Source organism: Miscanthus floridulus, chromosome 2 (genome assembly GCF_019320115.1).
Source record: "Miscanthus floridulus cultivar M001 chromosome 2, ASM1932011v1, whole genome shotgun sequence".
NCBI lineage: Eukaryota > Viridiplantae > Streptophyta > Magnoliopsida > Poales > Poaceae > Miscanthus > Miscanthus floridulus.
The window spans coordinates 26,338,546-26,363,230 of record NC_089581.1 but is presented as its reverse complement, the minus strand read 5'-3'; the positions used below and the strand labels follow the sequence as shown (position 1 = coordinate 26,363,230).

General features: G+C 44.8%; 2 protein-coding genes and 1 pseudogene across 2 annotated transcripts; 1 reads left to right on the top strand and 2 right to left on the bottom strand.

Moving 5' to 3' along the window:
• Positions 1 to 1,151: 1,151 nt before the first annotated feature.
• Positions 1,152 to 3,695, bottom strand: LOC136538272 (uncharacterized). The gene has a single exon (XM_066530253.1). The coding sequence runs from the start codon at positions 3,693 to 3,695 to the stop codon at positions 1,152 to 1,154; it is 2,544 nt and encodes an 847-aa protein (XP_066386350.1).
• A 10,163-nt stretch (positions 3,696 to 13,858) lies between these two features.
• Positions 13,859 to 15,967, bottom strand: LOC136538271 (large ribosomal subunit protein uL16). The gene is made up of 4 exons (XM_066530252.1): positions 15,831 to 15,967; positions 14,592 to 15,093; positions 14,402 to 14,483; positions 13,859 to 14,129 (listed from the first exon to the last, which is right to left on the bottom strand). The coding sequence occupies exons 1-4, from the start codon at positions 15,838 to 15,840 to the stop codon at positions 14,061 to 14,063; spliced, it is 663 nt and encodes a 220-aa protein (XP_066386349.1). The 5' UTR covers positions 15,841 to 15,967; the 3' UTR covers positions 13,859 to 14,060.
• A 4,120-nt stretch (positions 15,968 to 20,087) lies between these two features.
• LOC136536245 (uncharacterized) lies at positions 20,088 to 23,306 on the top strand (annotated as a pseudogene).
• Positions 23,307 to 24,685: the final 1,379 nt, after the last annotated feature.

Genomic DNA, 24,685 nt, shown 5'->3' with positions numbered 1-24,685 from the left:
CACATATGACTAGTGTTTGGTTCTCTTTGGAAAACCGGGCGTGACAAAATCTCCTTCACCTGGGGGAGGGCTTTGCCTCTTCGAACCCCTCCTTCACAGATCTTGCCTTCGGTCTTCCGCACTCCGTTATGAGCAAACGATCTCTGATACTCCAAGTGAGCCCCCCTCGCCGCCCTTTGGGAAACCTTGGTGATGCCTGGTGAAAACCCGCGCCTTGCAAGGTTAGTCGGATAATTGGATGGCGCTAGGCGAAAAGAGGAGCCCGACGAAGGGGGCGTTCCCCAAGAGTAACCCCTCGGCATACCAAAATAAGTTTAGCATGTGTTTTGTTTGAGTACCACCCGCCAGAGAGCTGCTCTCCTATGCCCCCTCCCGGTCACCTGCCAGCGAAGCTCCTTGCCTGCACCGCCCGTGAAATCGCCCACCCACAACGAAGCTCCTCTTCAGCGTCAGCGCTCGCCCGTGGAGCTCCTCGATCAAGTTGTCTGCGGGCCGCCCAATAGCGGCGCAACGACAGTTGTGTGCCTTGCACTCGTCGATGCATGCATCGGGCCACCGCCGGTGCGTCCAAACTCTAGGCCACGTCTACGAGGGATGAGGCCGAATGTTTGTTTCGTGGGGATGGGGTGTTCTTGAATCTGATGGCGTATTCCCCTAGAGGATGATCCCATCCAACTATCCAAAACCAAACACATAAAAAAGGAGGATTGACCTAGTGTGTCCTCCTTCGTCCCCGAAACCAAATACATGTTTATGGACCGTCTACGTATGTAACTTTTGGGGTATGACAAGTTTCATAAAGTGCTATAACTACTTTTAAAATCTCGGTATTATCATTTACCATTTTTTCAGCATAGTCATTATTCTATCTAGACTTAAAGAAATTGTGAAATGCATATTGATGAGATTCATATCACATAAATTTAGACAAGCATTCAAATATTCAGATATTTCAAAAGGAGCTCCAATAGTCCAACATGAATTCTAATTTGGTACCCTAAATTTGAGGGGGCTAATGCAACAAATATGAAGGTAACATACAGCTGATTTTGCGATGGATATTATAGAGACACAATTTAGATATGGCAATTTTGATCCCCAAATACAGGATTCCAGATAAGCTTGAAATAAATCTCCAAAAACACTGGACATTATTCCTGAAGAAGTCCTGCGGCACGCTTGGCCGCTCGATCCTTTTGGTACAGGTCGACCAGGTGTTTTGCTGTGCGACAATTGCGAGACCAATGGCCTGTACATCCACACCTGTAGCAAATATGTTTCTGCTCCTTCTCCCTCTCCTCTTTTTCCTTCTGATAGAGGACCACGAGGTGTTTTGCTGTGTGACAATTTTCGGCCACATGGCCCTTGCATCCGCACTTGTCGCAAAATAGGGGTCGCTTTGCTTTGTAGCTGTCCTTGTTTCTGTTGTTGTCGTCTCCCCGTAGACTTCTTGCAGCTGAAACGGGAAGTCCACCGCCTCTCCCCTCGCCGGGCCTGCTCCACGACCTCTGAGCAGCAGCGTCCTGTGCTTCAGGCACAGGTCGAGAGCCCGTCGGACGGCCGCCATGATTTTTGGAAGACCATTCCTGCTGTTTTTTCGGTGAAGAAATCGGCTCATGCTTGGGCATGTGCTGCTGCTGGAGCACATGCTTGCCGGCATTCGGGGGAGCACTGGCCTCCGAAGGGCCAGTGTGTTCCCGTCTGCTAGCCGGCACAGGGTTAGTGGCGCTTAGGTCACGGTGTGCCGGTGCCGGTGCCGCGCCAGCGGCAGGGGCACCTTGTCGGACAAGGGCGCTATCACGCGCGCTGTCCGTCTGCGTGCCGGCGCCGGCGCTCACGCGGGACGACTGAGCAAGACCGTTGCCTCCACGTGGAGGAACTGGAACTGGACTAACGTCACTGGCGTCCTGCTGGGAGCCAGCTGCCGGTGGTGCACGTCGAGTGGCGTGCGAGGCCGGGGCGTCGCGCGTGGCAGCGGGCACGCCGGCGCTCTTCGGGGCCGGGGCGTCGCGCGTAGCAGCGGGCACGCCGGCGCTCTTCGGGGCCGGGGCGCTAGCCTGCACAAGGTTTGGGGTGTCGCACGTCACGGTGGGTGAGCTTTTGCACACGGTGGCGCCCGCAGCGGCGGCTACCTGCGGCATCGCGGTGGCCGCGCCAGCGCCGGCCTGTGCATGGCCATTGCTGCAGCCTAGAGGAAGTGTACTTACCTTGTCGGCCTCCACGGACTTGATGGTGACTTGTGTTTGATATGCCTTCTTGGCTAACATTGACGCGTCCTCTTTGAGCACCTGCGGCATCTCCTTCGGTTGCACTATCTCCATCTCCACGTCGGGCACCTCATAGTTGGGAGGCACCGCCTGGCTAGTGGCGTTGGAGGCGTGGGGCATCGTGGCAGGGGGCTCGTGCCGAATTCTGCCGGAGTTGCTGGGATCTGCATCCACCTGCGCTGTGGCCGTGACGGCCGTGATCGGGAGGCCATTGCCGCTGCCGGGGTCAGGGCGACACGGGCTCGCCTTGGCCTCACCACCATCGTGAGAGGGGATGCTCTTGGTGGTGAGCACCGAGTCGTGTGACACGTGTCGTCGTTCAACCTCACGCACGGCGTGTTGCGTCTGCACCTTCTTTCTGGCAGCCTCCACCTCCAGACTGGACACCTTCCGCCTCTTGCTCTTCTCCAGATCCCTGCCGGTGACAGCCGCCGCGGACGCTGCGGAGCCAGAGGCTGGGACGGGACGGGGCGGACGACTTCGTTGCAGGCCAGCGGAGTTCGGGACGCCAGCAGCCCGCACACGGTTCGTGGCATCGCGCGCCGTGGCAGGTCCAGGGAGCTCCGGCTGCAGGACGGCGACCTTGCTGACGGGATTCACCTGCACTGTGGCGTCCGTGCTCGCGTTCGCCTCCGCCACGAGGCCATTGTCGTCGTCGCCTTGAGGAACCGGCATCAACTCCTTGCCGTTGCTGTCGTGCGACGGAGACGTCTTCTCCTTCACCGCTGCATCCTTCTGGATCTTTCGCCACCGCATCTCTGATGCTTGGCCCTCCTGTGTATGCGTCGTACGCTTCGCCACGTGGACTTCCTCCGCCTCCTGAATAGACGCCTTCCTTTTCCTTCCCTCCTCGACGTGGACACCGGTGGCAGCCGGCGCGGAGGCAGCGACGACGGCGGGACCGCCTAACACAGGAGGCTGAGGTTGGACGGGTTTCGACTTCACGTGGGCCCGAAGCTCGTGGACGTCGCCGTCTGTGGCCGGAAGCACCAAGACGGCGGGAAGAACTGGGGCAGGGGCAGGCCGTGTTTTTTCAAGGACCCGCACCTGGCCGACGTTGCCGGCGCCGGTGACGGGCAGCAGGGACATTGCGGCCGGAGCGGGGGCAAGCGCTGGGGCAGGCTTGGACTTTTCGAGTTCCCGGAGCTGGCGGTGTCGGAGGGTAACGGAGTACTGGAGGGAGGAGATGTACGTGTCGAGATCCTCCCAGCGGAAGGGGAGCGGCGTCGGGGAGCAGGCGGCCAGGCGGTCGAAGGTCTCCCGCAGACGCCGCTTCTTGGCCGGGAGCGCGGCGGCGACCGCCTCCAGCTCCCACATCTCCATGACCGCCGGCGGGCGGTCGAGATCCGGAAGCGACAGGAGAGCAGGAGGGTACAGGGGCAGTGGAGCGGCGGCGGCGGCGTTTCGCGAGTCCATCGCGCACTCCATGATTAGGGCATCTCCAAAATTACTTAATATTCTCTTCCTAAAAACATGAAATTTTATGACTTCTAAAAAATATTGAAATGAGTAAAGAAGGTCATCTTCAAAAGTTTTTAGTAATCCACTCCTTAAATATAGAAGATAATTTTACATCAGGAATCCTATACTATTTCTAAATTATCATAATCACTTTTATATATTATTTCTTTCTCGTACATTTGCATCAGGAACCATTTCCTACTCTTTATTCTCTCCACGCCCTTCCACCTTTAGATTCGCGGACAAACGCGCGCGGGAGAGAGAAAATACGCGCGACTCCGCGACTCAGAAGAGCGTAACTTTACGCGAAACATGGTGACTTTTTCCAAGTTCTAAAATATTAGGAGGATGAATTAGAAGTTGTGGGAGAGAGATTTTTTTCTCATCTTGCTAAAAACCAAAGATTAGCAGGGAATTTAGGGAACTCTTGAGAGGCAACGTATCAGATGCAAAACCAACCAATCTGTGTAAACTTGGAAACTACCAATCAGGACCACCAGATGCTGATCCAATGAATGGGGTGAGAGGTGGGATTTTTTTGCGCTTAAGCCCCCCACCCGCTGGCTTTTTTTTTGCGCTTAAGTCCCCTCACCTCATCCATTAAATCAGCATCTAATGATTCTGATTGATAGTTTCCAAATTTACACGGGTTAATCGATTTACACATGATATGTTACCCTCTTAGTATACTCTTACATCCGTTTGGAAGCGTGGGAAGAAAGCGAAAGATGCCAGCGTTTTATAGAGCGCGGACGAGAAGAGTCCGAGCGGGCCGAGAACAGAGTTGGGCCGTAATTTTTGGATAGAAGTCCTTGATTTCCCGTTGGAATCCTTTCGGATTCTAGTAGCGGCGAGAGAATTTCGCATGGTTTATTTGTTAGTTAAAATAATATAACATTGAAGCTTTAAAAGATAGAAATAAGATTGAAAGTAAAAATAAATAAGACCCTCTAATGCAAGATTTTTTCCTCGGTCCTGTGTTCTTTCTATAAACATAAACTGATTCATATGATTACATACAGAAATGTATAGAAATCACTCTAATTTCATAGTAAAAAAACACAATAATAGAGAAAATATTTGCATTTCAAATAGAGTCAACTACCTCTGTAGTAGAAAGAATGTTGTTCTAGATATAGAAATAGTCAAATTTTCTTAGTTTGGCTAGGTTTATAAAAAAATATTATCAACATTTGTAACTCTCTAAATAGATTAATTATAAATATATCCATAATCCATCTAATGATACTTATTACACGTCATAAGTATTAATATTTTTTTATATATTTGGTCAAACTTGAGACACGTTGACTCTTCGAAAAGTGAAAATAACATTTTTTTTAAACCGAGTCTTATCAAATTCCTGCTTTCCAAATTCCAAAGGTCCCTAAAAGGCTAAAACGTCTAAAGAAGACGTATAGCTTTCTAATGGAATATTGCGATATTCCTGAGCTCCAAATCCTGGCAACGGTTGCAATGTATGACAACAATTCATTACTGAATTTAAATATCATTAGTGACTACAATTTATTACTGAATTTAAATACTATTAGATATGTTTGGATGCTTAGAATTGAACTCATTTTAATAATCATAATCTAGACACATGTTAATTAAGCTAATATTGTTGTATATGGATTATATTTTATTGTTGGCTATACGAGAAAGATACTTATGTGTTGCATTTCTACCGTAGGGGAGCGAGTTGAAGAGCGTGTTATAAATTATAAAGTAGAAACATAGAATGGTGATTATAGAATCAATTTTCATCTCCTACCCTATGAAATTGAGATATGCTTATATCTGAACTTTGAAAAGTGGTGGAATGTCGAATTCTAAGCCAAATAGTCTAATTTATTAAGTAGATTTTAATTCCTCAAAATGAAAGGATCCAAACGGCCCCTTAGTATAACTTTGAAAAGTTTGTTGTGTGTCATATATTCAAAAATAACAACAGATTGTCGATGTTATGGAGATTTGTTCATCAAGTCAAGATTAAAAAAATGTTGTCTTATATTTATAACTGTTAGAATTGATCTCATCTGTCTGGACCCAACGGTCGAGACGGACTCCTTAACCGCGTCCTGATAGGGGACGTCCAGCCATCTAGTAGCTAGTGGGCCCCCGTCGCACAGTGCCTATAAAGAGGAGGTGGGGCAAACGGCTCTTGATACGAGGTTCACGGCCGCCGCCATAACCCCACCGTCTAACCCTAGTCCGATCAAGAGGGAGGCACTGCCAGCGGCGGGAAGCGCCACTGCCTTTGCCACCACCGCCAGTCTCCACCGCTACACCAACTGTCGCTGCCCGTGCGCAGAGCTTCACCGACAAACCAGCGATGGCAGGGAGCTCCTCCAACCCCTTCGACGGTCAGATGCTCCTACATCTCTCTCTCTCTCTCTGTCTCTTTTCTCCCAAAGCAAGCTCTAGGTATATTTGATTCAATTGGTAAAGATATCACCCTCTGATCTACACCTAGATGATCTAAAGACACTAACATTGGTATCAGAGACGCGGATCTAGTGTGTGGATTGTGTCAGGGGTAGCAGTGTAGAAGGAGATGAGTTAGATCCGGTTTGGATCGAAAGAAAAGAAATACAGAGGGTTCATCGAACCCTAAACCCTAATCGGGAGATAGAAAGAAAAAGAAAGAAGGGGATTCGAATTCGATTCGGATTACCCTCCTAAAGAACCCTAACCCTAAAGAAATTGGACGGTCCGGGGAAGGTTTCCCCACCGCCGTCACTACCGCCTCACGCGGGATGGAGCACTAGCCGTCGGTTTGCTGACGCGTGGGAAGAGAATCAAAAGAACAGAAAAGAAAAGAACGTATTAGATCTTTTCGGATCTGAGCATACAGACTAGGGTTTTCACTAACCCTAACCCTAACTGGGTGAAGATGGAAACAGAGGGCTCGGATTCAAGAAAACGATGAGATCCGAACCCTAACCCGCTATAGACACGGGGAAGAAGAAGAAGAGGGTGAATCCCTAACCCGAAACCCTAACCCTAACTCGATCCCCATCCTAATCGGTCAAAACCGAGAAGAGCAAACAAGATCCGAAGAAACAGAAAGGGAAAAGGGGATGAGGAAGAGTCGGTGGGCTTACCTCGCCGCTGCGCAGCACTGCTGCCTCACCGGCGCACAGGGAGAAGAAGGCCGAGCGCCGGGAGAAGCCTCTCGCTGGACTCAGGCCAAAGGGGCGCCATAGCCAGGCCACTCGATGGCAGCGCGCTCACCCGCTGGGGAGTGCGCACGCCGGCGAGGGGGGCGACGATGGCGTCGAGGCCCTGCTCGCTCTCGTCGTCGCCTCCTCTTCGTCGGGCTCGCGTGGCTGAGAGAATAGAAGGGAGAAAGAAATGAGGCTAGGGTTCCGGGGGAGGCCGGCCGCAGCGGGTTTTGATCGGGCGAAACGGCCGGACAGCCGTCGGATTTGATCCGACGGCGAGGAGTCACTGGGCCAAATGAGGCCCAGGCAGGGCGCGCAGCCACGGCGCTTTGTCGGCCCAGGCCCACGTTGCGGCCTGAGTGGCAGCGCGCGCGTGAGGGAACAAGGCTGGACCGGTTTTGCTGCTGGGCCGAGCAGACAGTGAACAAATGAGTCCATTTTTATTTTTTTCTTTTTTCAGTAAAATGTTATTTCCTGGAAATGATTAATGACTCAAGAAAAAAATAGAAAAGAGAATTTTCCTGTGGGAAAAATTCACTAGTTTAAGATTTACATGTTTCCTCTGCAAAGTTAAAGTTTATTGTCTTCTTATTAAATTCGAACCAACGGGAGAATTTAATTTGAAGAGCAGTTATAGTTATTCTATAAATGATGAAAAGTTGATCCTCCAGTTAAAATTGGAACCAACGGGAACATTTTAATTGGAGGAATAGTCGGTTGGTAGTTAAAATTGAATTCTGGTATTGTTATTTTCTGACCAACGTTGATGATAACAATATTATAATTCTATGAGTTTTATGTTTAAAGTTTAAATCTCTAATAAATTTTGCATCAAAGTGACCAATTTTTCAAAGAATATATAAACATCAAGGAATGCTCCTAAACTAGAGAAATGTATTTTCAAGTTTCCGCTGCAATGAAGTTGATTGTCTTCTAATTAAATTCGAACCAACGGGATAATTTAATTTTGAGGAGCAGTTCTATGTTTTCAAGATTATTGAATTTCTATACGTTAATTCTATTTCTGCCCAACGGTGATGTGGAATTAATGTAGAAGAATGATGTTTTATTCTATTTCTGCCCAACGGTGATATAGAATAGAACATAAAGATTTCAAAGTTTAATGAGCATTATTGTTGAGTATTTTTTCAGACAAAAGACTTCCATGCTTTCATTCTTGAAGGCAGTAAGAGAAATGAGCTGGGTACTTGTGACTCAGATGATGAAATGCCTAAGGGCAAGTTATGTATGAAAGAATATCATTGCTTAAGGGATTGTGTTCTCTTTAAAGAATGGCTTCAAAAGAAAATAATTCTAGGATGTTGATCCAAGAAAAGAGATAGATCAATGAGAGTCTTCATTGAGAAATGTCTTTTATGTACTCTCTGTGAAGAAGAATTTATTTTCAGTTTCACTTATGAGAGTTGTAAAAGTCATATACATGTTTAATTTGACTAACATTGGATTAAACATGTGTGTTAAAAGAATATTCGGATTTATTTCTGAATTTGATGATTGAACACGAGCCAATCCTGGCAATTATGTCCGTTCAAGGGAAAATACCCGCATGGTGGGGTAAAGTTGGCATAGTACATATGTTAACCAATCCTGCATGGCGGGAGAGTTTGGCATAGTACTTATCCCGCATGGCGGGAGAAGGATATGATGACTCATGTGCTCTAAGTGTATTCCGCACATGGAGAGAAGTTTGGGGTAGCTCTTATGCTATCCTAGAATTGACCGTACATTCTGATTGTGTCATGGTCATTAAGTACTCAATGAGTTTAAGAACAAAAGAAAGTTGCATGTGAACCAAAAGATAAGAATAATATGCAAGCGTGACTTACAGAAGTATTGAAAATAATAGACTATGTTGAGTTTTGAAGTGAAATGAGGAAAATGTACTTCCATACGAATTTTGTTTGCATGATGTAATCATGTGGATGAAGTAAGTAATCAAAGTTTCCTCATTCATAAGAGTTCAGAATGTTTCGAAATTGTGGTAGAAAAGTTCATACCACATTTCGAGGGAGAGAAATGTAAGATTAATTAAGAAAGACAATTAAGAAAGATACTTCCCCATACTTTAGATAATGCAATGCATACTATGCATTGAAGGTAAAAGTGATCTATAAAAGATGAATGTGATCGTTGAGGGAGTAAGACGGTCATAATAACAATACACCTAAAGTAAAGAAATAGCTAAATTCCTGGACCTTTTACAGTTCCGATGGGAAGATAGCATAGTCGGCTAGTATTTATACTGGACGAGTTTAGAGTTATCAAGGCGGTGCTAAACGCGCCATATGAGTTTTCAGCAGATTAAACCAAAAATAAGAAATTTGAAGATACACCATCTTTACAGAAGATGGAGTAATCTAGGGGAGCATGGTATATAGATACCTAAAGCTTGAATAGAAATGGGATTACATATCCACTACAGTGTTTTAGAGCAACAAATTGCTTAATACATGTTGATGTTGTATGACATATATAACACCTGATGTTAGCTCTTAAAGAAAATGAATAAGTAAACAAGGATCTAGTGATACAGGTGGCTATAGAACAATTGCCCTTTGGCAATGAAGAGCAACAATAGCCCCATATGAAAGAAGTGCCACGAGGCCCCAATAGGTCTCAAAGAATAAGAAAATCAGATATTTCTGGTGACTAAGAAGTAAAAGTTAAGAAAGAAATTCAAATAGAGAGTGATTCCACCTCATTGGAAAAAGCCATGAGAGGCGTTCACTCGTCTAAATGGCAAGAAGCAAAGGAAGATGAAATGAAATTGATAAATACCAACAATGTTTGAGACTTAGAAGAAATTGCTAATGGAGCCAAAACAGTAGACTGTAATGGGTCTACAAGACAAATGTGACTCCAAAGGAAATATGGAAAGCTATAAAGCGCCACTTGTGGCGAAATGATTTACACAAAGAGAAGGAATAGATTATAATGAAAATGCAACGATTCTTTTAGAATCATAATGGCGTTAATGGCACACTATGATTTACAGTTACATCAGAAAAGATGTAAAGACACATTCCTGCACGTGGATAGCACCTTGCTCGCTAGTAGTGGTGTTAATCTACTGTTGGAGAAGAAGCAGTTCTTGTCCTCAAGTTTCAATGAGAATGATCTTGGTAAAGCGTCATTCGTTCCAGAAATTGGAACTTACTGAGACAAAAGGAAAAGGGGTATTAGAACTATCTCAAGTATATACTTAGAGAAGATTCTAAAGAAATAAAGTATATATGTGAATAAACCTGCGTCTGTTCCTATAGTCAAGGGTAATAGTTTTGGAAACTTTCAGTGTTCTAAAAACCAATGTGAGATCGAAAGGACGTCCTATATGCTTCAGCTGTTGGAAGCTTAATGAGTGCTTATAAGTAAGAACTTACCTTGACATAGTTCATGTATCCGGGATGTTTTGATATAAGTCCAGTCTAGATATAGATCACTGGAATAGAGTTGAGAATGTTTTACAATTGTGCAAAGATTTATAGGCCTCATGGTGAGTAAGAAAGAATAAGTACCCTCAAATAGTTGTGGGTACAAATGTTAAATTTTGGCGAGATGTTTAGTGAAACCCACATAGTAGCTCATACTCGCAGTTGGAGTTTTATTATGGAAAAGCTCCAAAGAAACAGTTATGGTGTCATCAAAGATGCATACCCATAGTATAGCTTGTTATGAGGCTTAAGGACAGGTGAAATGGTTAAAAGAACTTACATCCGGAATTGATAATGGTATACAACAGCAATAACCATTTAAGTAGTTCGCTCCTATAACAACAGGTCAAGTGTGCTGCCAAACACATTGACATTAAAGTTATATGTTGTGAAGGAGAAAGTCCGGAATCATACTAAAAGTATTGAACATAAAAGTAACAATGCTTGCGGATCCGCGTACAAAAGGCTTACCACCCAGTGTGTTTAGATAACACACAGTCGACATGGGTTTATGGTATAACCTATGATTTCCGGACAATAAAAGGCCAAAAAGTTAAAGAATCTGTTTCAGAACAGAGATGTATATTGTAGCTATTAAGTCTATCGGCGATTGACCGTGACGATGAAGCATGCTCTATGCACTAATCTGTGATGGAACAAATAAAAGTGAAAGAGATTGAAGTTAAAGTTTAAAGTTAAAGTATGAGTTGAGATCAAGGAGGAGAATGTTAGAATTGATCTCATCCGTCTGGACCCAACGGTCGAGACGGACCCCTTGACCGCGTCTTGATCGGGGACGTCCAGCCATCTAGTAGATGGTGGGCCCCGTCGCACAGTGCCTATAAAGAGGAGGTGGGGCAAACGGCTCTTGATACGAGGTTCACGACCGCCGCCACAACCCCACCGTCTAACCCTAGTCCGATCGAGAGGGAGGCACTGCCAGCGGCGGGAAGCGCCACTGCCTTTGCCACCACCGCCAGTCTCCACCGCTACACCAACCGTTGCTGCCCGTGCGCAGAGCTTCACAGACGAACCAGCGATGGCAGGGAGCTCCTCCAACTCCTCCGACAGTCAGATGCTCCTACATCTCTCTCTCTGTCTCTTTTCTCCCGAAGCAAGCTCTAGGTATATTTGATTCAATTGGTAAAGATATTACCCTCTGATCTACACCTAGATGGTCCAAAGTAAATAACAATAACTTGTTCTGGATGTTCTGATGGCATGATTTTTCAATGCATCTAACCTAGTCCTAAGCAAAATGAACGCTTCGCGCTTTTAAAAGTGTGTGTATATATATGGTTGTGTTTGGTTGGCAGATTGGTACCAGCGACTAGAACGGAAATGAGTTGCAGGGATTCGATGCTAGGATCACTTAACACACTTCGGATCCCTTTGAGTTTGTTGTGGCTTCAACTTCCCTAAAGTGTTGTTCATTTTGGGATGGATGGGGAAGAAGAGCTCATTGCTACAATATCGAACAACACTGGACACTGCTATGGCCTACGGCAAATATGACGGGTGGAGCTGAAGGCGTGGGAACTCCACCAAGGCAGCCTTGGCATCGTGCGAGCAAGCGGCGCTCCGCATACCCACGCCACCACGCGGCGGCAGCAGCAGAGAGTCAAGCGGCCGGTGCAGACCCCGCGTGAGCACTCCGGAATCCGGATGCAAAGCAGCTGGCCAGCTGGGTCCGCGCCTCGTAAGCGTACAGGAGAATCACGCGACATGGAGTTCGGGCGTTATCAGATAACGCCCACAAATGAGCAGCATCTTCCAGTGGTGCACAGACCCGAGTCGATTACGTCTCCGCTCAACCAAAATTGATTTCAGCCAAACATCTTTCAATGTTGTATAGGCCCGTATCGGGGCCCTCACACTATTTAGTAGAGATGTCCGGCCGGACGCTGACGGCTGGCTGCTGCACGCCCGTGCTATAGACGGGAACGCCCGCGCCGCTCCCCGCGCTTCCCCTCCGCTTCCTGCGCCCGACAGCCTGTTCGATTGGCTGGTTCGTATCGTTGCTGGTTCGTGAAGAAGTACTGCTGGCTGGTTTGTGTGAGAGAAAAATACCGTTCCGGCTGAAAATTTACGATCGTTTACGACAAGCCACAGCCAAACGAACAGGCTACGAAGCCGCGCAACGTTCCATCCGCTTTCCACACGCATGCACGGCGCCCCAGCAGATGCATCTGGTGGTTGTGGTAGTACAACACCCAATCTATTTTTAAAGTATCCAGATAAAACATTTGCAACATGCGTCTCAAGACAGATGGAACACTTCGAAACATGCGTCTGAAACACTTGCAAAAACACCTGAAAATACTTGAGAAACCATTGCAAAACATATGCAACGTTCAGATAAAAACACTTGCAAAATATACGTGAAACATATGCAATAAAAACACTTGTAACATACATCTGAAAAAACACAGATGAAACATTGAGAACAGAAGCTTGCAACATACGTATACAACCATTGCAACATATGCAACATTCCAATCTACTTTTGTAATATCCATATGAAACACTTACAACATACCTATGAAACATCTGAAAACACTTGAAAGATAAGGCTTGCAACATGTGTTTTTCGCCTTTCTTCCCTACGACGTAGCGCAGAGCGAGGGACCAGCCAGCCGACGATCGATGATGGTGGCATGGCCTGGCAGCGGCAAGCTATGCTTGCACCTGGCCTGGGCCTGACCAGCGATGCCCCCCTCTCTTGGCCGCCTGGCCAGGGCACGGCGGAAGGATGAGCACAGCATTGGCGCGGCTAGGACGGAGGCCTCGCAAGGGATGGGGGCACCACAGGGGATGGCGATGGGGGCACGCCAGAGTGGGCCGTGCACAGGCCGTGGGGGATGGCGGCGGCGGGCGTCGGCGGCACAGCGGAGCGGGCAGGCGGACAGCCGCACGACAAACGAGCGTGCAGTTGGGAGACGAGTGCGGCGTGTAGTGATTTGATTTTTTTTTTTCAGGTCCGAATGGACGGAAGCCTGAGCGTGAGCATTAGCGTTTACACATCGCGTTCATCAAGTAATTTCAGTGTTGTATGGGCCCGCTCAAGTAATAAACAAGTAATTTCAAACAAACATCAAGTAATTTTCAGTGATGTATGGGTCCGCGATTTCAGTGTTCTATAGGCAGGTATCGTGTCTCCGTTGTGAGATTACCTCCCCGCTCAACCAAACATCAGTTGATGAATGAAAGAGCCCACTGCAGAAAAATGAATCGTGTAGCGATTACGCTGTTTTAACCACTACGGGGGAAAACGGTAAACCAAAACGCAGATCGTGTACTGATTACGTTGTTTTAACCACTACGGGGGAAAACGATAAACCAAAACACACCTAAATATGTACTCCATACAAGTATAAGGTTAATAAAAGCTCGTAGAAAAATCAAATTCGTGTAAATTGCACATCTTTGCGCACTGACACCTCTACAAGAGATCTGGGTAACCCATTTCCAATAGAATTAAAGCGATTAACCATATTGAGAAGATATATTCAGATGCAAAACACTTAATTATCAGCATTCAGACACAAAAGAGAACTACGTTCATGCATAACGATGTTCAGCACAAGATAGGCAGGTTCACATAAGGTACTGTAATACCCCAAACACTTGAAATTCATGTTCCACAAAGCAAAATAATAAGATAGGCTAAGCAAAAACGTCTGGATCCGCGTTCCCACTGTGGATTCCACTTAAGCAACGGCCTCGAGGAAAGCTTGCCCAGGAGCACGCTTCTCAAGTCTGCCGTGGTTACCCAGCAGCTGTAAAAGGTCAAGAGAAGATGAAATTAGATTAAGCTCTGACTAATATACTACCCTCAGAGATGAGGGAACAAACATTAGGAGAATGCTCAGAGATGCAAGGTAAAAACTGTGGATTAGCATAGATGACTATGTCGTCCAAAATAAGCTTGCTTCTAGACATGAGGCCAAAGAAAAGCCTACATCTAAAAATATGCATTATCCAAGGGATACCGAAACTAATTCAGAGACATATCTACACGAAAATGTGGCAAGTAGAGTTATAGCTGTACCTTTGCGTTGACACCATCAGGAACAATTCTACCCTCACTCTTGTACTTCAGGTAGTCAGCGCGGCTGAACTTAGTGAATCCCCTGAACAAGATAGTGCAAATTAAAAACAATTATACAAAATAATTGATGCAAGCTATTAGAATATGACATTTTGGTTCCACATCATCAATGAAGTAATTATGCACTCACCACTTTCGGCTCTCAATGATCTTTTGGCGGCCAGGGAACTTGAACTTGGCACGACGCAGGGCTTCGCTAGCATGGGCAGCATTGTTGTCCTTGCAGCGCACAGAAAGAAGGACCTGACCAATGTCCACCCTAGCACAGGTACCCTGAGGCTTGCCAAAGGCACCCCTCATTCCAGTCTGGAGCCTATCAGCCCCGGCACACGAAAGCATCTTGTTGATACGCAGGACATGGAACGGGTGAACCCGGACCCTAAGGTGGAAGGCATCCTTTCCGGCAGACTTGGTCATGTACTTGTTGCAGGCGATACGGGCAGCCTCAAGAGCCTCACTGGAGACATTCTCCTTCTCCCAAGAGACAAGATGCACACAGTAGGGGAACTCATCAACACCCTTCCTCTTCATCCCAACATCGTAGATCCTGATCTTGGGGTCAGGGACACCACGGCAGTACCTGGACTTGGGGTATGGCTTGTTCTTGATCTGGCGATAGCATCTCGCAGGCCCTAACCAATGTTTCAGAAACATGAAAGCTCGTTATTATCGATGAACATAATAATAATGCACTGCAGTAATAAAAATATTCAGTGCAAACAAATATAAACTTGACTAGATGCAAAACAGAACATTAATTTCCACAGAATATACAACAGTTCATGCTTGAAGCACGCGATTGAGCATATTCAGTGTAATCAGATTGGGCCTACAGTGTTTTTTCATAGCATACAATAGAATACTAAATGTATTCGTTAAAAATCCATGGAACATAACTAGTAACCCCATTTTGACAGGTAAAACAACTGTATAAGGTCTACAAGCATTAACCCTAACCAAAACAAGATTTTCCAATTATGAACAGCAAATCAACTGATGCCATGTTCTACCAGTAGTCAGACAGGTCCTAAACTATGAGCGTGTTACTTCGGATCATATCACCCGCCCAGAACACAAGAAATCTGGGTCAATATATTAGTAGCAAGGCCCCAGCGCTTCTCATCTCTATCCGATATACTAGGCAACCACAACTTCGCGAGTTTCACAAATCAACTCAGCAAACAAACAATACTAAGCCCGTGCCGTAAGCACCACGTATTCATCAAAAGTATCAACCCGATTTCGTGTGGATCTAGTCTAGTCGAGATTTGCACCGGACGAAAAAGGGAGAGCCCTATTCAGACAAGCGGTTGCAACAAACATCGCAGTAGAAGCGTAGGAAGGAGCTGAATCGAAAACGCGAACTTACTTCTGCCCATGGCGACGGCGGCTGAGGGAGGCAGGCGGCGGCGGGGCGAAGAGAAGGGGCGCGGCTAGGGCTTGGAGGGGAGCGACGGGATACTATATATAGAGAGTGCGGACGCGGAATGGGGCCGTGCCGCCGTGGGTTTTGTGCGTCACGGCATGCGACTGGCAGATGCTGGGCCTTGGGAGCAGTGGACCGAAAAAAAACAAGAGAGCCCAGTAAAATTGGAGACTCCTTTCTTTCAAGGTCAGCCCATGCGTCATGCGGAGTAACCAGGGAGAGGGCCCAGATTACAATTGACCTGTGAAGTTCCCACGCTAAGATCTTGAGTACACAAAAATGGGATGTCCAACTTAGGCAATTCGGATATGGAGTGCATGGAGACAAGAACATTTTATAGTAAAATTGTTGCATACTTGAGAGCTTTTTCACTATCTTGTCGGTGTATATCAAGAACCAATACTAAATTGCAGGTTTCTACTAAAGTTCATCAAGTTATTTGAAATGTACCATAGGAGATGAAAGGATATATGAAAGCCTCCTTAAGTTGTTGCAGTCTACCGTCTCTGTTTTAGTTCAATCACTTTCCATAACAAAATTCTACTTCCATGGCTTTTTTCATGTGTTTACCAACTAATGATGTTGAGAGTGCAGATGCGGCCCTGTTCGCTTCGCTGAAAAGCCAAGCTGAAAAGTTTTGTTCGCTAATTTGTTGTGAGAGATAAATAATGTACCATGATTTATAAGCCAGGCTGATAAGTTCAAGAGAACATGCAAGCGTAGCTCAATTATGCATGGATTGGCAAATATTTCAACAACCTGGTAAAACATTCTCTACCCATGCCTACAAGATACATAGTACATAGTAAAAATAATCTAGGAAAGCCAAAATGTTTTATAATTTTTGTAGTTTAACATCAAAGTAGTACATGTAGGCTATATAATCTAATCTTTTTCAAATATGCTATGACAAATATTGCGAAGATCACTCAAAGGTCGTTAACATTGTTTTTCGGTTGTGGCACAACGACATGCATGCAAATCACAATTACCATGGTGTTATATTTGGTTCCCGCATAAATCACAATTATTGTGATGTTATTTTTTGTTTCCATTGCAACACATGCTAGTATTAAAATATATATACAATTTTCTTTGTCAGCACCAAAAACAAAAGACCGGCATGAACGGGGAGGATGCGCGCTTCCTACCCCACGCGTCAAGTTATGAGTTGAGTGGATTTTTAGCAACTTGTTATTTAAAAGAGTTTTTCACCAATTGTTAGAGATGTCTTTTTTACTTAGCTTTTTAAAAAAATGAATTAGGGAGTTCACTTACAAACATTCGAAACTCTAGATGTTTCATATAATTAACTTGCTAAACTAATAAGTTTAGCGAGTTAACAAAATAAGTAGCAACCTCAATTTATTTTTCCTCTCCGATAGTTTTCTATATTAGCTTCCTAAACGATTTTGTATTGGGAACCTCAAACTATATCTAACCAATCAAACCTCTTTCAATAATTTCTTTTTTCTCTTAATGTCTTCTCACCTAGAACCATTTATTTTCTTATAATTTACTTATGCGTTAAATTTACTCTAATCTACCAAGAGAAATGTCGGATGGGGAGGAGATATGGGGTTCCTTTTGACTGTGGAACTTATGAGTTGGAGAGGATATTTTGACAACTTTTTATTTTTATTAAGGAGCTCTTTTACCAAATTGCTGGAGTGGACTTTTTCCTTTTCGCTAAAGGATTAAAATAGGGAGTTGTTTTACAAAACTTCTCGAGATGCTCTTAAGCCCCGTTTGGATCTTCAAAGAATTATGGAAATCCGAATAGTAGATTGTGATTTTGAGAATCTGGATTTTGGATAATGATAACAATCCAATATATTTGGATTCTCGAATTATATTCTTTTACCAAATTGTTGGAGGGGTCTTTTTTTGTTTTTTGGCCTTACAAATGACCATGAGCACCAGCACCAAAATTATCTGGAATGCACCTAAGATAAACTCAAAACAGTAATAGTCACATAACTGAACAAACCACTTTACACCTAGAAATTTTACCTTGACATGTTGCGATGTTGTTGGCTGATGACATTCGCCTGTTTTTTAGCACTACTTCAGCAGTACTTTTCAGCGAAGGAACAATGGTTCCTCTCACAACAAATCAGCATGTATCAGCAGCAGCCAAATTTCAGCAAACGAACAGGGATATTTTGCCATGACTTTTTCCTTTTTCTTTTCTTCCGGAAGAGACATGGTTCCACTTTTTTTTTGAGCAACCGGAGAAGACATGGAATGGGTGGACTTTCTGAGCTTTGAGATGGTTTGCTTTTATGAAGCGAATGGGCTGACAACACGATTCGTTTCCGCACTACGGCCCATTGGACCATCAGACACCGGATTCGAACCTCCCAAGCGGCCCGGCTCCCCTGCCGCCGCCGATCTCTCGTATCCTCTGCGTGGACTACAACTCCCCAGGTGTGATTTCCTTCTCTCTTCCTCCTTGCCACCCGTTTGAGATTCAGATTTTAGGATCGTATACGTCGAATTAAGTTGCAATAGGAGTAGGATTTAGGCAGATTGATTCTTGTCTTACAATTGGAGTTCGAACCGCCGGGCTCCAAGGATCAGGAGAAGAAGAAATCAAGCTAGCAAGAAAGGTCGGAGGATGCCAAAGCGGCGGTCCAATTCCGATGAGCGTGGCGGAGGCCGTAAGGCAAGAAGAAGGCCGATGCGGCGGCGGCACCTCTATCTCGTCTTGGACGACTGGTCTCTGGGGTACTCCATCCGCAAGATCGACCTGGCGGCTGCCTACGGATGCTACGCCGGCCTACAGCCTGTGCCGAGACCCATCCTCCAACTGGAGGGGCCGAGCGCGTTGCACTTGTCCATGTATTTCGCGGCCTCCTCGGGCTCCTCAAAGATCATGGCCATGCATCCCCAGCTGAACGGCGCCCGCTGCTTCGACGTCCGCTCGAGGTCCCTCGTCTACGGCCCTCGGCCCAACGACGGCGATGTTCGAAATCCATGGAACAACCGCCATGTCTGCCCTGTCTTCATCCCCGTCGGTGACAGGCTCTGCGCTCTGTGGGGGCGCTCCATCCAGCTCCTCGAACTGCCACCGCCGCAGTAGGAGTCAGCCGGTGGCGACCTGTGGTCGTGCACTGCGTCAGATTCACACAGTAGGAACGGGGGCATTTTTACTGTAGGGGCGGCTGGGGTTGGAGGCGCCCCTACAGTGGACGTTCTCGAGCCCAGCAGCCTAGTCGCCCCTACAGATGGCACTGTAGGAGCGGCTGGTAACCTGAGCCACTCCTACAGTTGGGGTTGATCTGTAGGGGCGGCTCAATCACCAGCCGCCCCTGCAGTGACCATTTTGTAGGGGCGGCTGAATCACCAGCCGCCCCTACTGACGGCGCACGAATAAATAGCAGTCACCCCTTCTTCCACCTCGGGACATACTCTTCTACCCAAAAAAAAAGTTGGGAGGCCTTTGGCTCCTCCTAAAAATTACTCTACTAAGGGGGAAGATTTTGATCTCAAATCCTTTGATGAAGAGGCTCTAAAAGGTAAGGAAATGCTTCTACATCTCTTCATTTGAAGTTTAATTCGATGGTTAATAAGTAATTTGATTTTTTGTTTTCTCTCTCTTTCATGGAGCTTGAGCTAGTTATGAGTGAAATTGAACCCTAATTTTTACTATACTAGGGTAAATTAGGTAGGGAAGTAAGATTACACCCTTTGTTAGTACATCTTTGTTGATTTTAGTGTAGTATTAGTGAAGTTTGATGCATGTGTCATGAAACCCTATATCTAGATCTAGGATTTTGTTTTTTTATTCTTTTTCATTTTTTTTATGTGACTAGGATTTGCATGTAGGTGAATGTGTAAGATTTTAATTGTTGCTAATGTGTAAAATATCCTCTACCATGGCTACTAATTATCATTTAATATTTATTTTGATTCCTTTTTATAATGTGTGTTTATAATTTGTTATGGATAAATAGGCCATTAATTAATTATCCTCTACCATAAAATTGGAATGGAGTTTGCATGAAAGGTAGTGGATGAAATATTAAATGTTGCTAATTGTTTTCTTTGAAATTGTTTATTTGAACCTATTAATTTATATTTTAAAATATTTATGCATTTCTCATGGTGCGTGTCTCAGGTATATACAATTATTCTCGAGTAATATTCTTTTTTTGGTTGTTTTATTTCTATAAGATGGACTACAGGAACTCTTGGATGTATGGTTCGTTAAGACACGACGCTCTTTTCCGTGATGAGGTGGACAAATTCATCAAAGCCACAGAGAAGCATGCAGCGACGTTGAAAGAGAATAGTGACACGATTATTTGTCCCTGCAAAGATTGCAAGAACCTTATTGCATTTTGAGATGTGAGTACCATCAAAGAACATCTGATTAGGAGAGGATTTGTTCCGGACTACACAGTGTGGATTCATCACGGTGAAACAGTGGTTGTTGATGACAGCAACGATGATCTAGCTGATGAAGCTGAAACCCAAGCATACTTGTCCCGATTCACAGATGATCTTGAGCAACAAATGGATCGTGACTATGGCAATCAACAAGGTGGTGGCTTTGGCAATGAACAAGGTGGTGATGATGCTGGTGGTGTCAGCAATGATGGCGAAGCACGTGAGGGGGATGCAGATGACGGTGACAACTTGGACGAAATACTTGGGGCCTTTGGACCAAAAATATTAGAAAAGAGCAAGAGAGGTCTAGAAAATCTTGAGAGGGTGATAAAAGCATCGAAGAAGACTGTGTATGATGCTGAGAAGGGCTGTCCGATATACTTCACACTGCTACGTTTTGTGCTTGAGCTACTCATCCTGAAGGCTAAGTACGGCTGGTCGGACTGCAGTTTTAATGATCTGTTGTGCCTCATGTCACGGTTGCTCCCACAGCCGAACATAGTTCCCGCCAACACATACCAAGCAAAGAAGGTTATAAGTCCACTCACATTGGGGGTTGAAAAAATCCATGCATGCCCCAACCACTGTATCCTTTTTCGGCGTGGCACATCGTTTGAGACTTTAGATACATGTCCTAGGTGTGGGGCTAGTCGGTACAAGAACAATGACATTCAAAGTGGGGTGGAAGCCTCCATAGGAAAGAGGAAGAAGGGTGGGAAGAAGGTGGTGCAAGAATCTCAACCCCCAGAGGAAACTCCATTAGGCCACGATGCAAATAAGAGAAGAATTCCTGCCCTAGTTATGTGGTACTTGCCAGTGACCGATCGCTTAAGGCGTATGTTCCTAAACCCTAAGGAAGCCGTACTAATGATATGGTGGGATGATGAGCGCAAGATGGATGATGATACGATCGCACACCCGGCCGATTGTAGCCAGTGGCAAGCGTTCGATGCCAAGTACAAAGCAGAATTTAGTGATGACCCACGGAATGTATGGTTCGGCTTGAGCACCGATGGAATGAATCCCTTCAATGAGAGGATGACCGACCACAGCACATGGCCAGTCATCTTGACCATGTACAACCTCCCAACATATTTGTGTCAGAAGAGGAAGTACCTTCTCCTCACCATTCTTATCTCCGGCCCTAAACAACCAGACATTGATATAGACGTGTTCTTGGAGCCTCTGATGCAAGAAATGGAGAGGCTATGGAGGTATGGGGAGCCGATGTACGATGCGTTCCGGCGGGAGGACTTTATATGCAAAGCAATAATATTTGTTACTACTAATGATTATCCCGCGTTGTTTGCCCTGTCTAGACAGTTCAAAGGCAAGACTAGATGCTTAGTCTATTTGGATGGTACTAAATGGGTGTTCCTAGATGGATCCAGGAAGATAGTTTACATAAGAAACCGGCGCTTCTTAAAGACAGGTCACAAGTACCGTGGCAAATTGTACCTAAGATACTATGACAACATCCCGGAGGATGAACCCCCTCCAAAGAGACGTCGTAATGGAGAACATGTGTTTAGAATGGTCCAAAACATACACGTCGTCTATGGAAAGAAGAATCCGGATGGAACGATTAGAGATAGAAGCACACCTCCCATCGAAGGCGTACCATTCAAGAAGCAATCGATCTTCTTTCAGTACCTGCCTTATTGGCCAGACTTGGAGGTCCCCCATGCCATTGATGCGATGCACGTGCAGAAGAATGTCTTTGAGAGTCTCATGGCTACCTTGATGGACACGGGCAAGTCAAATGATGGTCTCAGATCACGAAAAGACATGGTACAACTGAACGTGATGCGAGAGCTTTGGCCGATACAGCAAGATAATGGCAAGTACAGTCTTCCCACGGCTAGCTTCAACCTAACCCTAGACGAGAGGAGAGCTATATGCAATTTCCTTAGGGGGGTCAGAGTGCCGACTGGGTTTTCGGCGACCCCGAAGAAGCTAGTGTCGATGAAGGACCTATCATTAACATACTGCAAGGCTCACAATTGTCATGTGATGTTGACAGTGTTCCTACAAATTGCAATCAGGGCTATAAAGCCAGAGTTCCTAAAGATGGCCATCACCCGCATGTGCTACTTCTTTTCGAAGATCTCACAGAAGACGATTCGCAGGCAAGAGCTAAGTGACCTATATGAATTCATGGTGGAGACCCAGAACCGGCTAGAGATGTGTTTACCTCCCGTTTTTTTTGATATAATGGTACATCTCATGATTCACCTGGTTCATCAGATCGAGGCGCTGGGCCCTAGCTTCTTGCATGAAATGTGGTCCTACGAGCGGTTCATGTCGGTTCTAAGCCGATACGTGCATAACCGAACACATCCAGAGGGCTCCATGATAGAGGGTTACAATTCCGAAGAAGTCGTCAAGTGCTGCCAAGAGTGGCTAAAAGTACAGAGAGGGATTGGTAATCCCGATTCTTGTCACAAGGGAAGGCTAGCTGGGAAGGGCACAAGTGATAGGAAAGTGTTCCTCGACAATGATTACAGAGAGGTGAGTCGGGCGCATTACAGTGTCTTGCAGAGTATGGCAGTGATGCAACTGTACATTGATGAACACATGGCTATCATTATGGCCGAGAGGAATGGCCGTTCAGATGATTGGGTCATAAAACAGCATAAGCAACGCCTAACATCATGGTTGAAGGACCAGAACATACAGCCTGGAGAAACCATAGATTCTATTACCATCAGTTGGTTGGCGGCCGGGCCATCGAAACAGGTGACGTCTTGGAATGCTTATGACATCAATGGGTACACATACTATACCGACACAAAGGACATGAAATCTGTGAATCAGAACAGCGACGTTCGAATAGAGGCTCTCGACGGAGTGGGGCGAAAGGTACTGTACTTTGGCATAATTGAAGATATATGGGAACTTGACTATGGAAGGGATATAAAGGTAGCCCTGTTTCGATGCCGCTGGATCAAGCAACATCAATTAAATGAGATCGGACAGAGAGTCATCGACCTCCAGAATGTAGGCTACCAGGATGACCCTTAGGTGCTCGCTGAACGAGTCGCGCAAGTCTTCTATATGTCCGACCCGCAAAGTAACCTCCCCCCAAAGAAGAAGACAAAGCACGTGGTGGCCTCTGGAAAACAACATATCATCGGAGTTGATGGCGTGGACGATGTTGAAGCTTACAATAAGTGTGATGAGATGCCGCTATTCACAGACTTTTATAAGAAGATCGAGGCTGTGGAAAAGAACCTGCCCAAAGATGTATTGCCATGGGAACGAAAAGGTGTCAAGGGGAAAGTTGTCACGGTGGGCTAGCTAGTTTATGTAAGTGTGTCAGTGTTCGTAAGACTACATTCATGTATGTGTGTGTGAGACTACATTTATGTATGTGTGTGAGACAACATTCATGTATGTGTGTGTGAGACTATATTCATGTATGTTTGTGTGAACAATGTGTACTAAGAATTTAACAAATTATGAAATTAACAAAATAAAAGTTGTAGATCTCCATGAGTTATTCAACTTTGGTATTCATTACTTTTTCGGTTGAATTGATTTGGGGGTCCAAATTTTGGTTCGAACTTGTTATTTTTTCAAATTTCAAATTTGAAAGGTTTAAATTTTGTCAAATGACAAGATGACTAAAATAAAAGTTGTAGATATTAATGAGTTGAACAACTTTGGTATTCATCACTTTTTATGTTGAAATCAATTTGGGTCTCAAATTTTGGTTCGAACTTGTCATTTTTTCAAATTTTAAATTTGAAAGGTTCAAATTTTGTCAAATGACAAGATGACTAAAATAACAGTTGTAGATATTAATGAGTTGAACAACTTTGGTATTCATCACTTTTATGTTGAAATCAATTTGGGTCTCAAATTTTGGTTCGAACTTGTCATTTTTTAAAATTTCAAATTTGAAAGGTTCAAATTTTGTCAAATGACAAGATAACCAAAATAAAAGTTGTAGATCTTGATGAGTTGAACAACTTTTGTATTCATCACTTTTACATCTAAAATCATTTAGGGTTTGAAAATTTGGTTTGAACTTGTCAAATTTTAAATTTCAAATTTTAAAATGTGTAAAACATTATCACATCCAAGTTTGATCAAACTTAAATGCTGAAGCATGATTTTAGAAATTTTTAGGAAAAAAAACCATCACATTTGGAGTTAGTATGAGAGATAACAACTAGTTACAAAGTTTACCCACAGATTAAAAAGAGAAATAACACTGTTCTAGATGATCCTTACATGATCATAGTGAACAGTGTGGTTTTTTTTTAATCTGTGGGTCAACTTTGTAACTAGTTTTTCTTCCTCATACTAACTCTAAATCTGATGATTTTTTTTCCTAAAATTTTCTAAAATCATTCTCTATCAATTTATTTTGTTGGTTTTGTCAATATATACATATG

Excerpts from the sequence above, each read along its gene's own strand:
- LOC136538271 (XM_066530252.1), bottom strand. Across the intron at positions 14,484-14,591 it reads ATCATTGAGAGCCGAAAGTG|GGGATTCACTAAGTTCAGCC; the intron begins GTGAGTGCATAA and ends TATCTTGTTCAG. Across the intron at positions 14,130-14,401 it reads CTGATGGTGTCAACGCAAAG|CTGCTGGGTAACCACGGCAG; the intron begins GTACAGCTATAA and ends GACCTTTTACAG.
- LOC136538272 (XM_066530253.1), bottom strand. The coding sequence starts at position 3,695 with ATGGAGTGCGCGATGGACTCGCGAAACGCCGCCGCCGCCGCTCCACTG.